Source organism: Chelon labrosus, assembly GCF_963514085.1.
Source record: "Chelon labrosus genome assembly, chromosome: 11".
Taxonomy (NCBI): domain Eukaryota; kingdom Metazoa; phylum Chordata; class Actinopteri; order Mugiliformes; family Mugilidae; genus Chelon; species Chelon labrosus.
The window spans coordinates 779,988-797,884 of NC_140344.1; the positions used below are offsets into that span (position 1 = coordinate 779,988).

Here is a 17,897-nt window from a genome sequence, read left to right on the forward strand (position 1 = left end):
TGGGAGGTAGAGCTTTCAGCTATCAGGCTCCTCTCCTCTCCTTGGAACCAGCTCCCAGTTTGGGTTCGGGAGGCAGACACTCTCTCTATTTTTAAGGTCAGGCTTAAGACTTTCCTTTTTGATCAAGCTTATAGTTAGGGCTGGACTAAACCATCCCTTAGTTATGCTGCTATAGGCCTAGGCTGCTGGGGGACGATGCACCAAACACATGTCCTCCTTCTTTCTTCTCTCTCCTCTCTCGCATCCTCCACTTTCTTTTCTCTGGCACAGAGCTCTTGCCCTCTAATTTCCTATCTACTACTAGTCATGCAATTCTGTGCTATTACTATGTAGAATGTTTACTGCTGTGTATGTGTGCCCCCCCCCCCCCCCCCATTAATAAAACCCCTAATTGGAGAAGCATGTCATGTTTAGCTTTCTGCCAAAAGATTTCTTTGTTTTACCTTGGTCAGCTACATCTGTATGCTGCTTCAGGAATATAGAAGGCTGGCACACCCAAGGCCAAAGAATGCTGAGTGGCTTCCAAGGAGTGGAATGAGTGAGCACACAGACTGGTTGAATCATGTGATGCAAAGATGGTTGGGAAATGAGGTGAACAAAGGCTGAAGTATTTCCCAGGTTACTCAGATGGGGGTTTGTGCTTTGCATGAAGTTGGCCGGGGACTTAAAACGGTGATCAGAATGACTAGAATGTAGTGATGTACTTTTCTTGCCCCCTAACCCTATCCCTGAGCCCAGGGGGTAGCCAGCATGAGTAGTTGTGTCTTTTCCATTGCTAAGGTGGTTAAAGTGCTGATGATGGAAAAGCTTAAACTTGATCTGCTGGTTTGCAGAGATGAGAGATGGGTAGGGCTGAGAGTGATGCCAAAGTTTTTGTAATTTAGAGAGGATAAATGCAGATTCAGCTGTTGAAGAGCCCTCTTGGTGAATTCTAGTCATCTGAGAAAGTCAATACGATGTCCTGCAATATGTCTGATTGTGGTCCTGCATTAGCTTGGATATTGGCACTGAAATGTAGTTTTGAAATGACATCTGACAGCAGCAGAGGAGAGACATTCTTAAATTTGACAGCATGATTTGCTGATTGACATCGTTGAGGATGAGCGAGAATTAGGAGTGGGAATCGAAAAGTAGTCCAGACTTAAACCGGTTTCATGATAGATCAGAATGATATGCCTCCAGTTTCTCTGAATGATGCTCCCACTCCCACATCACAATTAGCCTAAACAACATTATAGTGGTGTTGTAATGAAACTGAAAGTGGATTTCAAGTGACTTAACTTATCAAGATGAAATTCATCTGTAAGGATTTTTAGTTGCATCTGAATCAGACATGTCCACATCAAGGCTGCTACCACATTCAGTAAGTTAGCATATTTTCGTTACATTCATCATATGAATCCATCCCACCCCCAACCCCCAGAGTGCAGTGGTGCAAATACAGCAACATCCTGACACAGTTGTCGGTCCAACATGGTATTAAACTCCAAGAATGCCATGCTTTGCATACAACTGCTGCTACTGCCCACACACTGTTAAACATCAGTAATTTAACATTTTCAAGTGCTAAGAAGATTTAAGATGGTAATTTATTCAAGTAATTTCTTGTTCAACATGTTCAAGTCAATTGACAAGAAGAGATTGTGTTCTGACAGATAATAAAACAGCAGGTTTGGTGCTGAAAATAATGTAAGACTAACTTATTTCCAGACACAAAACTTATCAGGAATTGCCAAGGGTCTCTAGAAAGAAGTGGACTGATAAGCAGAATTGACAATGGCACTGATATTGATAACATCTCATTTATTCCAATCCCTGTGAGCAAAATGTAGAGCCCCTGAGTGAACTTACTCTGAGCTTCTGATGACAACTTTGCACTTTGACAGAAGTAAAGATGAAAAAAAAAATACCTCTTGCACTTTTCCTTTTTTTTTTTTACAAATTAAATTTGGTTAAACTGCTAACCTAATAGGGGTGTGCCGATACATCAATTATTAAATGCATGCATGCAATGTGACACATGACGATTCGATAACGATAACATAAATGTTCAAAAACGATTATTTTTCATACTGCATAATGCGAGACCGCAGGAAAGCAGGGATCCACGAGTGAAGCCACAAGCTGCCCGCAAGCAGGAATCCGGTTATGAGTTATGGTTAGCAGCATTGACTGTAGGTTAGCAGTCTGTTAGTTTTGGTTTGAATCCTCTAGCGATCAAGAGTTAGGTGTGTGTTAATCTGCCAAGTGGGATTCAGTATCACAGCGTTACTCACAATCTAGAAGAAAACAGACATTCGTGTCTGCGATTAATGACCTAAATTTTAAAATATGGTCAGTTTTTTTCGTTTTTAGAGTGGCTAGGCGGCAACAGATAAGAGCATTTGTGTTTTCTCTCTCAGATGAGAATGACACTTCACTTGCCCACTTACTCGGCAGAGAAACGTAACCTATCCCTGCTCTCAGTTATGCAGGGATCCACGAGTAGCAGTTATGAGTCAGTTCAGTTTATTTTCTCTGCCGGCCGTGTGAGTGAGTGGCTGCTGACTCTCGGTTAAGCAGGGTTAAGTTTCGTTTCTCTGCGTATTGTGCATAAGTGAATGAGTGGATGAGTGCCTTAATTTGCACTGCTTGCTAGTGGTCAAGTACGTTATGATATGTTTCTCTGCTGAGTGAGATGTAAGATGTTTGAATGGTGCCGTTTATTAATATATCAATTAAATGTGGTAGGACTCAACTGAGCCGGTTAAATAGACTTGTAGATCCATGATTCTTGAGTCATCTATGATGGCCGGTTATATGATCCGAATCATTTTTCCACCGCTAATAATAACTAAATGACAGGAACACATGCTGCCCGGACACCTTATGGAACGGAATAAGTTAATTGTTTTTTTTTTGTAATAGACCTGCTAGCATGAGCGTAGTAGTGGGGGGAAAAGGGGACCTGACATAAGACATAAAACATGTTTATTAATCCCACGTATGGGAAATTTCCTTGTCACAGTAGCACGGAATTTGGCAAAATATATACACAGAAAACAATGAGAGACTTTGACAGGGAAAAGACAAACAACAACAAACAAACAAATTTGAAAAATACATACAAAAAATAGCAATACTCTGAAAAATATATAGAGAAAACTAGAAATATAAAGACATTCTGTATATTCAGTGCGGTGGTGGAATAAACTTTGCAACTTAAACTTTTACTTAAACTTTGAAAAAACTATGAGATGGTGAGGTAGTGGTTCATGTAAAAAGGCAGTGCAAAAAAGCAGATTTATTTGTGAAAAAAGACAGTTATTATTGACTCAGGCTGGTGTTGTACAGCCTGATGGCAGCTGGAATGAATGACCTGCGGTAGCATTCCTTCTTGCAGCGTGGATGCAGCAGTCTGCTGCTGAAGGAGCTGCTTAGGTCTCCTACAGTCTGATGCAGTGGGTGAGAGGGGTTGTCCATGATTGATGTCAGCTTGGCTAACATCCTTCTCTCACCCACCTCCTCGATGGAGTCCAAAGAGCAGTCTAGGACAGAGCCGGCCCATCTGACCAGTTTGTTCAGTCTCTTCCTGTCCCTCTCTGAGCTCCCACTGCTCCAGCAGACAACTGCATACAGGATGGCAGAAGCCACCACAGAGTCGTAGAAAGTCCTGAGCAGTGACCTGCACACTCCAAAGGAACTCAGTCGTCTAAGCAGGTGGAGACGACTTTGGCCCTTCTTGTACAGGGTGTTTCAATTCAATTCAATTTTATTTATATAGCGTCAATAACAACACAAATCGTCTCAAGACGCTTTACAAAAACCCGGCCTGAAACCCCCAGAGCAAGCCTGATGGCGACGGTGGCAAGGAAAAACTCCCTTTTAACAGGAAGAAACCTTGAGCAGAACCCAGCTCATATGGAGGGACCCATCTGCCTAAGGCCAGCCGGGTACAGACAGAAGAAAGAGAGAGTTTGTGTTGTGTGTCCAGTCCAGTCTATTGTTGAGATGAACAACCAGGTACTTGTATTCCTCCACGACCTCAATGTCCAAGCCCTGACTGTTCACCGGTGCAGTCAGATGTGGTTTCCTGCTGAAGTCAATCACCACCTCCTTTGTCTTGCTGGTGTTGATGTGCAGGTGGTTCAGAGCACACCAGTCCACAAAGTTGGCGATGACCTCCAAGCATTCCAGATCGTTTCCCTGAGATACACGCCCGACAATGGCTGTATTGTCAGAGAATTTCTGGAGGTGGCAGCTGTCATTGTTGTGTCTGAAGTCTGATGTGTATAGGGTGAAGAGGAAGGGAGAGAGCACAGTACCCTGCGGGATGATGTTGAAAGTACTGGAGAAGTCGAAGAACATGACTCTCACAGTGCTACCGGTGTCGTCTAGGTGGGAAAGGCATCTGTGCAGCAGGTAGATGACAGCGTCTTCCACACCTATGCCTGGACGATAGGCAAACTGCAGCGAGTCCCTGTTGTTGTTCACCAGATGACGGAGGTGGCCCAGGATGATCCTCTCCATAGTCTTCATCAGGGTGCCATTTGGTCTGGGCTGTGGAGGGTGGGGGAGGAGGCAGGGACACAGTCAAATCTATTGAAGAACAGGTTCAGTTCATTGGCCCATTCACGGTCTCCCGCTTCTGGGCCCCTTCCACTGTCCTTCTCGTGTCCGGAGATGGTGTTCAGGCCTCTCCAGACTTCTCTGGGTTTGTTGTTAGAGAAGCACCGTACCTTCTTCATAGGTACAGTGTTCTTCACGCAGAAATTTATGTAGTGGGTGATGCAGGTTGTCAGACTGTCAATGTCCTCCCCATGTAGCCTGCAGAGCATATCCCAGTCTGTGGTGTCAAAACAGTCCCTCAGCGCCATACTGGCCTCCTCAGTCCATCTCCTCACATACCTTTTGGTGGGTGGTTGTTTGTTTACCATAGGTATGTAGGCAGGAAGCAGATGAACCAGGTTGTGGTCAGAACGACCCAGTGGAGGGAGGGGGGAGGAGCTGTATGCATCCTTGGTGTTTGCATACAGCAAGTCCAGTGTCCTATTGTCTCTGGTGATGCATTTAACATACTGGGTGAATGTGGGGAGGACAGGGGGGCGTGGTTGAAGATCAGTAGCAGGGCCTGGGGGTGCGATGTCTGGAGCTGCGATACGACAGTGTGTAGGAGCTCGCAGGCTGCAGCGGCGTCGGCAGAGGGGGGGGTGTACATCGTTATCGCAATGACGTGCGAGAACTCCCTCTGTAGTACAGCTGCCTGCTAACAGCTAGCAGCTCAATGTCCTTGTTACAGAGCTGCTCCTTTACCCTGATGTGTCCTAGGTTACACCATCTGTTGTTTACAAACATCGCAGTTCCCCCTCTTTTCTTCTTACCGCTCTCCTTTGCCTTCCTGTCCGCTCTCACGATCTGAAATCCGTCCAATGAGACGTGCGAATCCGGTGTCAGTTCGTTCAGCCACGTCTCCGTGAAGCACATGATGCTACACTGCCGGTACTCCCTTTGCAGCCTGGTTAGCGCCGTCAGCTCCATCTTATTGGGGAGAGATCTCACGTTCCCCATAATAACAGACGGTACGCATGGTTTATACCGTCTGTTCTTCTCCGGGCGCTTCACACCAGCTCTGCAGCCCCGTCTCCTTCTCCTTAATTCCATGGGGATCTCCAGTCATTGTCCTGGGAGCACCCTCGTGTTACACAGTGCTAACAGCTGATCCCTTGTGTAAACAATGGAGCCCTGGCTGAAGGGGTCTCCGGATGCCGTATTTAACAAACAAATAAGTAAAAATACACATATTCCAAACCTCGCCCAATGTACATCCATAGGATTAAAAGTCCGACTGAGGTTGGCGACAAAAATGACAGCACGAAATAACACAAAAACACGGCAAAACTCTCTGAGCTACTGTAACTAGCTGCCGGCATGTCCGGCGCCATCTTGAAAAAAAACAAAAAACAAAAAAACCCAGGGCCCGAGTAGGGAGAGGGCCCTGGGTTTTATTTATTTTTTTATTTTTTTAATGAATTGGGCCCTCCAATTAGTTGGTGTCATAATGTATTTCAAAAATATTGATAACATCAACTGAGAGAATGAACTTTGTGTCACAGCCCTCCCAACATATTGGACATTCTGGGGGCCCCCTCGCGGAGATGCAAAATGGTTTAGTCCGCCCATAGACAGCGGCCTGTGACAAGTATGTCAGTGAGCCGAGATTGAATGACCTGGAGGCAAGCTGTCATCATGCCGACCAAAAAACACAAATCGGGGTACCAGAAAAAGAAAGAGCGGAAAGAAAAAGAAATAAGGCAGAATGAGGGGAAGCAACTATTAACTGCTTTCTTTCCGAAAGGTGAACCGAGTTTACTTGTTGTGTAACTGCATCCAATTAATGTTAACGTTGTTGTAGTCCAGACAGCATGCAGTTTGTCAGTTGCCGATGTTTGTATGCTAAAGTTTGCCAACCAGGTTGCTTGCTGTTACAAGTAAAGACAGTTATGGGCCAGTTGTCAACATTAAGCACTTTCGGAAATAAACAGTGGCGCTGTGTAAGTTGTTGGCTGTTCAAGAATAAATGTTTTTAAATAAAAATGTGCATGTTCTCCCTGTGTCTGCGTGGGTTCTCTCCGGGTACTCCGGCTTCCTCCCACCATCCAAAGACATGCTCATCAGGTTAATTGGTGATTCTAAATTGCCCGTAGGTGTGCGTGTGAGTGTGAATGGTTGTCTGTCTCTCTGTGTTAGCCCTGCGATAGACTGGCGACCTGTCCAGGGTGTACCCCTGCCTCTCGCCCGATGACAGCTGGGATAGGCTCCAGCAGACCCCCGCGACCCGTAACAGGAATAACCGGGTATAGAAAATGAATGAATGAATGAATGAATGAATGAATAAATCAAAATGTGTCAAGGATCAAAACGTTTGTACACAAACCAGATGTTTGGGCATAAGTAAATGCATCAACTTAGAGTGAGAAAAATAGAAATCCTGAATGGGGAAAAAAAGATGCAGCGAAAATCGTGATAATCGTGTTAATAGCGATAATCGTTGAATAATCGAAACGTAGCACCCTGAGTCGTAATCGAATGGAATAGTGAAGTGCCTAAGGTGGCACACCCCTATAACCTAATTGTACTCAATGAAGATATTTTTGAACATTTCTTTTTTTTTCTTTTTGTGAACAACTACAGTTTAACTTTAAGAATGAGTTTAAGAATTAACTGAATAGACTGTATAAAGATGGACGAAAGCGCCTCCTGTTGGCTGGTCATAAGCTCCATCCCCTCATGTTAGTGGATGGGAAACCAAAACACTAAAATACAGGTCAAATATTTCTTTTCAAGGATGTTTTATGTCATTTCAGGTAGTCAATATCAGACAAGTTTTTCTGCCAACCACTCTGTGAAGTGGTCCGTGAGAGTAGGAATAAATAAATAACTGAATAATTAAGTACAGTGTATAATCCAACACCTCAATTCTTTGTAACTGGTGGACGTAGAGCAGAGTGCAGTCTTAATGAAATACAAACGCTGCTGCGTCTTTCCTTAATAACGCAGCTCCAAGCGGCTCCACTACTGGACAGTACTCCTCAGACTCTGGCTACAAACTCACAAGATGTCACCGTCCATATTCCTGGCAATCTAGAGTCAGTCTGGCCAGTTCAAGGAACTGGGGACACGTTGTCCCTATTTATGTACAGTCTATGGTCAGAACTCAGAACTGGCACTTCATTCGGTTTATTTAAATATAATAAACATTCACTGTAACAGATACGTGCACAGTGAACTCTATTATTAAAGGTGTTTTTTTTTTTTTTTCACTATATAAAGTCCAAACTTATTTTGATAGCTTCAGATAGCTTGTAAAGAGAGTATTATTATGTAACAAACTTGTGCATGGTGAATGTTTTTGTAGTGTTTCCCAGACTGTCTGTCCCTACACTGTAACACCACATTAATACATACTCCCAGTCGGCATTCTGTTCTTGACATGACTCAGTTTTCCAAAGCTTTCAGTCTCACTGCCTGAATATGAGTAGTTCAAGCATCATCTCATATTCAATAACAATAACAAATTTGAAAAAAATACAACGTCGCAAACTGACACTGGCTTACATTTATTTATTTTTCTATTAATCTTATTAAAGTATTTCCAATAGCCTATTCTTTTCATTTTATGGCTTGTCTGTATCTCTGCAGCAGTATAACTTTGCATTAGAGCATTTATCCAATCCTATTTCAGCCGTTATGTGTTGCTGGAGTCAAAGAAATCTGCCTGGGCCTTTACAATTAAAACTGTAGCTGGATGAAGCTTGAAATACACTGTAATGATGCTGTTCCTTTGACCAATCACATTTCAAGTTCATACTCTTAGGCCTTCTCTGTCACTTCAGCAAACTAGCAACAAAACTACTACTGCATTACACACTCATTTGAAAAGGCATCCACTAACGCTAGCAGAGGAACGGTCCGAATCCGCTCAGCGGCAGTCAGTCAGAGAAGAAGGCTGCAAGTCAACAGTTTGTTGGTGAATTTCACTGTCTAAAGTTAGACCTTTATATGCTAAACACGGTATCCCATTTACGATATCCCATCTTGCAACAAACTGTGAAGTACTATCAAACGCTAGTCAGGCTATTCATATCTGCAGCGCACAGTATTGAGCTCATTTGTTTATGTTCAGTTCTGTTGTGCTCTAATAGTTGAAAGACTTTCTTTCTAAATTCTATTTTGGATTTTACAATAGATAAATAGAAAATGTTCTATCTTGCTAATACTGTACTCGTGCTGTACATTTTAGATCACCTAGAAAGTGAATGTACATAACAGAATTCAGACAACACACACCGCAGTTGACTTGGTTACATTTATCTCATACAGAGATAACAGAGTAGAATGCCAATCTTAAAGATCTATACTTTAATGGATATGTAGCCTCATATGTCACACAATTAATGTTATAAAAGTGTGTAACTTTTTACAGTTAGTTTAGTTACACGTCATGATAAAAATAAAATGGAATAATATCTTTTTCATTTATTCATGTATTGAGAACGATGTATTGACCATTACATCAAAATTATCTGACAGCTCTGCAACTGTGTGATCAGATTAGGTGTATGTATGTAGAGTTCCCATACTTGCCTTGTAACTCCAGGCAAAATTCCTGAATTTAGGTCACATTCAAGAAAATATTATGCAAGTCCAGCTATCAGTTCTGAAAGCATGTGTTAGAGAAGCAGTAATTTTACTGTTACGATGACGCTAAATAACAGGTTGGGACGTAATAAACTCTGTGTGCTGATTACATGGACATTATTTTTTCATATCTGAGGTGAACATGTGTCTTGGGTTCTGTACCACTAGTTGTAGTACTGAGTGCCTTTTTTTGTCTGTTGCTCTTTCGACTGTCTCCCTGCTGCAGAAAAGCCCAGTGGGAGGACTCAATCCCTGCCCAAACCACTCCCTCAGAATCAAGCTCCACCCCCACAGCCTCAACTCCCTTTTCCTCCTCGTCTGACATTGTCATCTCCTCTACCTCGACCACAGTCACCTCTTTCTCTATTGCATCTACTGATACATCTTTTACGTCCTCTGATGTAACACCCCTCTCTACATCCTCCACTCCCCTCACCTCCTCTTGTGTCACCATCACCACACTTCCTACCAGAAATATCAAGAGAAAGTTTGGTGACTTCTTCGCGTTCAAGAAGGCTCGAACTGGCCGAGCTGCCAAGGCAGGTGGGGGAGAGGTAGGAGGAGGAGGAGAGGGAGTTAAGGTCAAAAGGGCTTCCATTGCAGACCTCATTCGTCCCATTCGTGAGGCCAAAGAAAGGGAGAGGGAGAGGGAGAGGGACAAGGAGAGACAGAAGGAGAAAGGGTCAAGGTCACTGGAGGATGCTAACATTTCTAATGATGATGCCACCACCACAGAAGGAATCATCTGCACCAGCCACCATCTTGCAGGCGATGTAAGGGAAAAGACTCCACCTGTCAAGAAATTAACCAGTACGACACCCCTCACTAACACAACGACCACTCATCCCACCATCACCACAAGCCCTGACTTCATCAGTGCTCTGCCCCCCAACCTGGAAAAAGAGGTCATTCCTGTCTTGCCAAGTCACATCACCAGTCCTGTGGTCATTTCACCTCTAACTGAGCAGGGTATCCAGCTGGGCGGGACTCCGTATGGCGTGAGGAGACTGAAGGTGACCAAAAGGTCACTGAGAGAGGGCAAGAGCCAGAGTCTCATTCTGCTGACGGGATTAGAGCCTGAAGACAAGGATAATACACCTAGTAAGGTCAGTCTGGTGATATACTTAACACACAAAGAGATTGTTTAATAGAGTGGAAGTGGGATGACCGTTAATGGGAATGAGGCATCAACATATTCCTATACACTGGATAAGAACCAAGTTTTTTTTTTATAAGAGAGACATTTTTACCACATTTAAATGTTCCTCTCTATTCTCTAATCTGTTCCAGTCTTTCAAAAATAAAAAATAAAAAATCACTTAAAAATATATGTAATATGGGACAAGAAAAGAACATTTGGCTCAAATGACAAGAAGAAGCTTGGCAGCAGCTGTATTGATCTGGAATGTTCGGCTAAATAGATAGATAATTTATCTCTAAAAGGGGACTCTATGTAATACCTTAAATTGTATAAATTGCAACCTAGCACAAGGTGTACGAGATCATATATTTTGCACAGTTTATAACATCTTACTGTTTCAATTCACTTCAGACATTAAGCCTTATTGTTGTTTATCCTTATTCTCTGCTGCACATATTGCTTTGTCATGCAGTTATAAAAACAAGAATATTTGCTGAAAACTGGCAGGACTTTGAAAAGCCTGATCATTTTATGTGTCAAAACATAATTATATACAATATTTTTGACATGATTTTGTGGTTGTACTGGTGGTCTTTGTGTAGTAGATATGCTTAGTAAATAACCATGACAACAGGTATAATTGGAGCCATTGTTTAGTCTGCATTTGCAACATACAGCATGAACAATAAAATATAACAGGAACAGATCAGAGAACAGAAAGAAGTCTTAATTAAATCACTTCCTGAAACAGTGCCCCAATTTGCAGACAGCTTGATCTTCTCACACAGCTGACGCAGAATGGCTTATATTAGATTCTCACATTAGTTATTAGGCATATGGTGACAAACTCAGTCAACTCACCAAGGAAACCATCTTCCCACAAAATCCCTCAAATGAGGAACTCAACTGGCATGCTTGTTTCAGACTCAGTAGTCAGTAATGCAATTTTAAGTCTTTTCACCCATCCCTTTATGAATTCGAATCTTCATCAGAGATAGCAGATATGGCCTCTCTCCTTCGTACCCTTGAGGTTCCTTAGTTGACCCTGGCAATGCTAGCAGACTCATTGTTGCCCTACACCAGGGATGGTCAACCTAAATGATGGAGGGGGCCACAATTTTTCATTGACACTACCAGAGGGCCACATAGGACCGCGCACTTAACCAGATATGATAAAACTTCCATTTTAATTTTAAATTTGTTGTAGCGGCAACTTAAATTGAAATCTTTCATGGCAGTTAGCGTCTCTAAACAGACTAAGCACACAGGTTTGCCTTTACATTCTGTGAACATGTAACATTCTTTCAACTGAAAGACACGATTTTCTCGATCAAGCTTTCTCTCTCCTTCGCTCTTAGCCACGGCTCAACGTTCTTCTTCATTGGTAGAGAAGACCCGGTGGAGGCGTGTGCGAGGCGGCGTCTGCATTAGAGGCGCTATCTAGTGGCCAACTGTGTCATTTCAACTGATTCAGTGCCGCAGAGGATACAGATTTAAAATTTTCAAAAATTAATCTAAATGGCAGTTTTACCATATCTGGTTAAGTTTGCGGCCCTATGTGGCCCTCTGGTAGTGTCGATGAAAAATTGTGGCCCCCTCCATCATTTAGGTTGCCCATCCCTGCCATAGACATATATACAATATATATGTATATGTCTCTGTCTATGCGGCTAACGGCTACCAAAATGGTAGCCGTTAGCTGAAGATGAAAGCATGTTGCTAGGACTGATGAGTTTTTGTGCAAAATAAAAGAGTCTGCATACCACCGAAGCACTTCAACCCTATGGTACCGTCTAAGAGCTGTTAGCGCTAGCAGTCCTGGTCCGAGTACGGACAAGACGTGTCGGTAGCCCAATTTTTTTTTCCCCCTACCATTTAAAGTCAACCCTACGGTACCGTCTAAGAGCTGTTAGTGCTAGCAGTCCCGGTCCGAGTACGGACAAGTCGTGTTGGCAGCCCAAACTTTTTTTTACCCTACCATTCAAAGTCAATACTGTCAATACTAAAAGAGTACTTAATGAAATTTTAATGAAAATTAAATGCTACTGAATAATTATCATGTTAAAAAATTAAAGTGACGGGTAAAAATTGATTATGATGGGATTTTTTTGACTGTCAGTTAAAAAGGACAAAATGACAGACAACGAAAAAGTCTAGCGCAACCTCTGCTGAGGACATTCTTTTTTGTTTTTTTACTAACTATAAAGTGAACCTTGTTAGTCCTAGTTTTTTTCTTGGGTGTCTTGGTCACGTAAACAATCCAAACTTCCTTTCATTAAACTTCCACTTAATGTGGACTTAATGTGACCTGTACTGCAAGGCATTGCCCAGATTTCTCTTCTTGTTTCAGCGTATTCATTTGTTCTTGCTTCAGCACCTTTTAACATCTGAATATCAAATCATCACCACCATTTTACGAGCTGGTAAGGCACCCAGGCTGATGAAATCTTTACTGCAGAATTTCAGGTTTAGGGGTGGTCTGGCCTTAAAAAATCTTGTATGTTACCATTAGTTGACAAATGTTCACAAATGAACTGGAAACTCAGGCATGCACTTCATATTCAACAATGGTTCTGCTTACTTTTCACCTGCCAACTAAATCTTCTAACAAGCTGATCCCATCACTACACCTACATTTTCTCCATCGCTTATTGATACCACCTATATGCTTTGGCAGTCTTCTAGAGATCTATACAAATGTGCCACTTTTACAAGTTTTTCTGATTGAACTCGAAACTTTAATTTGCAAACATCCTACTCGTTTCATTATTTTCAAGTCAGACATTTTACTACACTTTCTACCACCCACCTATGGGATGACCATCTAATAATAAAATCATATCAGAAGATATATAGTATGAGCAACTCTTGCCTTGAATGACCCTTTAGCTACTAAATGAGAATAGTTGGAGGTTATTAAAGGTATTAGTAAAAAATAATTAAAAAATGTATTATTGGGTGTGAAATGAGCTTGCCAGTAGTCGTTTATTTGAGGGATTATGAGAGTGGTAGCTTGTCATATGAACTACTAAGCCAACAGTGGACAGGATTTGTCACCATTTTTATAATAATTACATATATATATATACATAACAACATATAAAGTTTAGTATATAGTAGTAGTTAATATAGTTAATTAATTAGAATTAATGTAAGTGTTCTTCATCAGTTACTGAGCGAAGATCAAACTCAGCCCACAAGTTGTGTTTCCTTTTCAGCAGGCTTATGGTTAAGTTGGCTGTGTTTTACTAGAATTTTTGCAGTAATATCCTGCAATTTTTATTTTTAACCCTTTACAAGGCACTCATTGATATACTTGGAAATTCTATGTCCGGACACTAGAGTGTTACTGTAGGGCATAATAAGTGTTTTTTACTTTTGCTAACATTTTCAAAATTTTTAATTTTCATGGAGAAAATCATGATTAATGAATTTACCATAAGGTTCCTGCCCTTAAGCGGTAAACAAATATAAACACGTATTTACACCATTAGAACATTAGTGCTCATTCAGACACTTGTCAACTTACACATTATCACATAAGACAACATTAGACCACTTCTTCATGGTACCTAATAAAGCAGTTATGCTCAGCGTTCATGCAGGGGTGGACCTTGCAGACCACATTTGACCCTGATCTGACCGGAGAATGTTGCCTTGATCTTTACTGATTGGCTAAGTGAAAACCATATGCTTCTCGACCTTCTTGAGAGCCACAGAGATGCAATTTAAAATGTGTGTGGAAGTTACCAAATGTGGTTCCTTGCCCCATTGAGGGTTAAAGACAAGACTACGCAGTCTCCCTCACATTTCGTATCATGTAAATGTGTGAGTACATTTCAGTAGGTAGATTTTGACTGCAACTAGGTGTTTAGGTGTATACGCCCTGTATGACCGACATACACCTGACTGTCCTATTAGGTTTGCTGCATTGCTTGTTTATTTGCTTCACACATAAACTGTATGGCTTATCCAACTTCTGTCGATACTATAAAATACATATATATATTTCCTAAAGAAATATATGTCATCCCTATCTGCCTTAAATGTAGCTACTTGTGACTCATAAAAAAAACTAGGGGTGGGACTTTAACACGTTAATTACGATTAATTAGTTACAAAAAAAATAATGCGTTAAAAAAATTAACGCATTTAATCGCAGTTTGCATTCCAAACAACGCAGAAATTTTGTCTGTGCACAATTTCCTGGTACACTGATAACACTGATGCACACGCCAGAGCTCAGCTAACAGCTACCACAATAGAGGAATCGGATGAAAGCACGTTGCTAAGGCGTCGTCCACACGTACGAAAACGATCTTTTCCCCCTCCGTTTTCCCTGGCATCGTTTCAAGAATATCTGCGTCCACACGGATCCGTTTCAACACGACTGAAAACGCTACTTCATATTCCAGGCCTATAGGTGGCGCTGTTTCAGTTTCAGAAATTCACCAAAAACGGAGAGGAAGAGGCGGAGCATGCGCATAAAGCATAAAGAGTGCTGTTTACAAATCGGCTTTAGAAGAAACCAAACTCAAGGAGAAATGATATTTTGCCATGGTAACCCTAATAGGCTCAATATCTTCTCCAGCAGGAACACGAGCATGTAGTCCGCCATTGTTGTTGATGTTGTCATGAGACGTCTCTCGGGATATAAGAGGTGGAAGGCTGCTCGAGAAAACGCACTTCTCCGTTTTCGCCGTCCACACGAAAACGCAAGAGCTCCGTTCGTGAATTTTTCCACCCTGGCCCTAAGACTGATGTAACGCACATTTTATTTAAAAAAAAAAAAAAAAAAAAAAACACCTGATGGAAGTCTTGATGAAAGCGTTTTGTGAAAATTGTGCAAAAAAATTAAAAAAGAGTTTGCATTCCGCCGAAGCACTTCAACCCTACAGTACCATCTAAATGCAAAGCATGTTGCAGTGAGCAGGATATTTTCTTTCTTTTTCTACTGTTTTGAATTGAAATGCAATTAAATGCATTTTTCCCAACATTGAAAGAGCTTAAGTTTACAATATCCATGTCTGTTGCAAATGTTGCTTCGTGGGGAAAATTTTGTTATGCGATTATTAATTAATAACAAATCCTCTAATTAATTAGATAATTTTTTTTTAATCGAGTCCCACCCCTAAAAAACACATATTTAGCCAGAGATGACCAATGGAAATGTAAAAATTCCGACATCTGCAACGGCTTAATCTTAAATTACCAATTGCTCCACATGATAAACAGACTAAATGTAACACAAAATGTGTCATTTTCACAACACACATAAAGTTTTATTAAACCAACCACTGATGTGATAGAATCCACAATAGCATCCCATAATTTTTTAAAAGAAAGTATGAAATTTATATACACGTGCAGTTGAAACCAGATGTTTACATACACTGTGTTAAAAGACAAATAAACCTTTTTTCCTCACGGTCTGAAGTTAAATCAGACTAAACCTCTCCTGTTTTAGGTCAGTTAGGATTACCCAACTTATTTCTATTTGCTAAATGCCACAATAATGAGAGAGAGAATTTCTTAGAGAATGTTTTATTACTTTCTTCAAAGTCAGAAGTTTACATACATTTCCTTAGTATTTGGTAGCATTGCCTTTAAACTGTATGACTTGGGTCAAACGTTTTGGGTATGCTTCCACAAGCCTCCTGACAGAACTTGTGTAACTGAGTCAGGGTTGTAGGCCACCTCGCTCGCACGTGCCTTTTCAGATCTGTCACAAATTTTCTATGGGATTGAGATCGGGTCTTTGTGATGGCCACTCCAAAACATAGATTTTGTTGTCCTTAAGCCACTTTGTAACTACTTTGGCAGTATGCTTAGGGTCATTGTCCATTTGGAAGACTCATTCGCACCCAAGCTTTAACTTCCTGGCTGATGTCTTGAGATGTTGCCTCAATATTTCCATATAATGTTCTTTCCTCATGATGCCGTCTATTTTATCAAGTGCACCAGTTCCTCCTGCGGCAAAACAGCCCCACAACATGATGCTACCACCCCCATACTTCACAGTTGGGATGGTGTTCTCAGGCTTACAAGCTTCCCCTTTTTCCTCCAAATGTAACGATGGTCATTTTGGCCAAACAGTTCCACTTTAGTTTCATCAGATCACAGGACATGTCTCCAAAAATTAAGGTCTTTGTCCCTGTGTGCATTTGCAAACTGTAATCTGGCTTTTTTATGTTGCTTTTGGAGTAATGGCTTCTTCCTCGGTGAGTGGCCTTTCAGCCAATGTCGGTACAGGACTCGTTTAACTGTGGATAATGACACTCTCTTACCAGTTTCAGCCATCATCTTGACAAGGTCTTTAGCTTTTGTTTTGGGGTTGATTCACACGTTTCGGACCGAAACACGTTCATCTCTGGGACATAGAACCCGTCTCCTTCCTGAGCGGTATGATGGCTGGACATTCCCATGGTGTCTATACTTGCGTATAATTGTCTGAACAGATGAATGTGGCACCTTCAGGCATCTGGAAATTGTACCCAAGGATGAACCAGTTTTGTGGAGCGCCACAATTCTCTTCCTGATATCTTGGCTGATTTCTTTTGATTTTCCCATGATGTCAAACAAGGAAGCAGTGTGTTTGAGGTGTAGCCTTAAAATACATCCACAGGTGTGCCTCCAATTAACTCAAATGTTGTCTGTTAACTATCAGAAGCTTCCAAAGCCATGACATCATCATCAGGGCTTTCCTTCATTGTTTAAAAGACATAGTAATCTTTGTGTATGTAAACTTCTGACTTTGAAGAAAGTAATAAAAAATTCTTTAATAAATTATCTCTCTCATTATTGTGGTATTTAGCAAATAGAAATAATTTTAGTAATCCTAACTGACCTAAAACAGGAGAGGTTTAGTCTGATTTAACTTCAGACAGTGAGGAAAAATGTTTATGTGTCTTTTAACACAGTGTATGTAAACATCTGGTTTCAACTGTATTTATATAAATACATAAAGGGTATATGCAAATCAAATCAATCAAATTAAATCAAATCAAGCTTTACTGTCATTTGGACTTACATACAGCTATAATGCAAACAGAATGAAATTGCGTTTCTCTCTGAGATCTGTGCAGACTTAGCAAAATAGGTGAAAGACCCAGTTCAAATAAGTTAAGACAAGTTAAAATACTAAAAGACTTAAGTTAAAATAAAAAAAAATAAAAAATGAGTAAAGTGCAAAGTGCAAGATGCACGGTGTCCTTCCCGGGTCAGATCAGCAATTCACTAGTATAACAGCTTGTGGAAGAAAATTGTTTTGCAGTCTGTTAGTCCTGCTCTTGATGTTACGGTACCGTTTGCCTGATGGCAGCAGTTCAAAGAGTTTATTGAGAGGGTGTGATATTCTGTGCTCTTGCAACAGCTCTGGAAGAGTTCTTGAACAGGAGGCAGAGAGACTCCAATCACTCTTACCGTTTGACTCACTACACTCCGCAGGGCCTTCTTGTCTGCCACCGTTGAGCTGGAGTACCATGAGGATATGTAATAGGTTAGCACACTCTCCACCACTCTTCTGTAGAAAGTCGTGAGGATGCGGGTTGGAAATAAAGCCTGCCTCAGTTTTCTCACG

General features: G+C 41.3%; 1 protein-coding gene across 3 annotated transcripts in view; it reads left to right on the plus strand.

Moving 5' to 3' along the window:
- carmil2 (capping protein regulator and myosin 1 linker 2) overlaps positions 1-17,897 on the plus strand; it is a 113,998-nt gene that overhangs the window by 71,500 nt on the left and 24,601 nt on the right. For all 3 annotated transcript variants that reach the window (XM_084555217.1, XM_084555216.1, XM_084555218.1), the window contains exon 33: positions 9,404-10,283. In XM_084555217.1, coding sequence (XP_084411343.1) covers positions 9,404-10,283 — 880 coding nt within the window. The remainder of the gene's footprint in view (positions 1-9,403; positions 10,284-17,897) is intronic.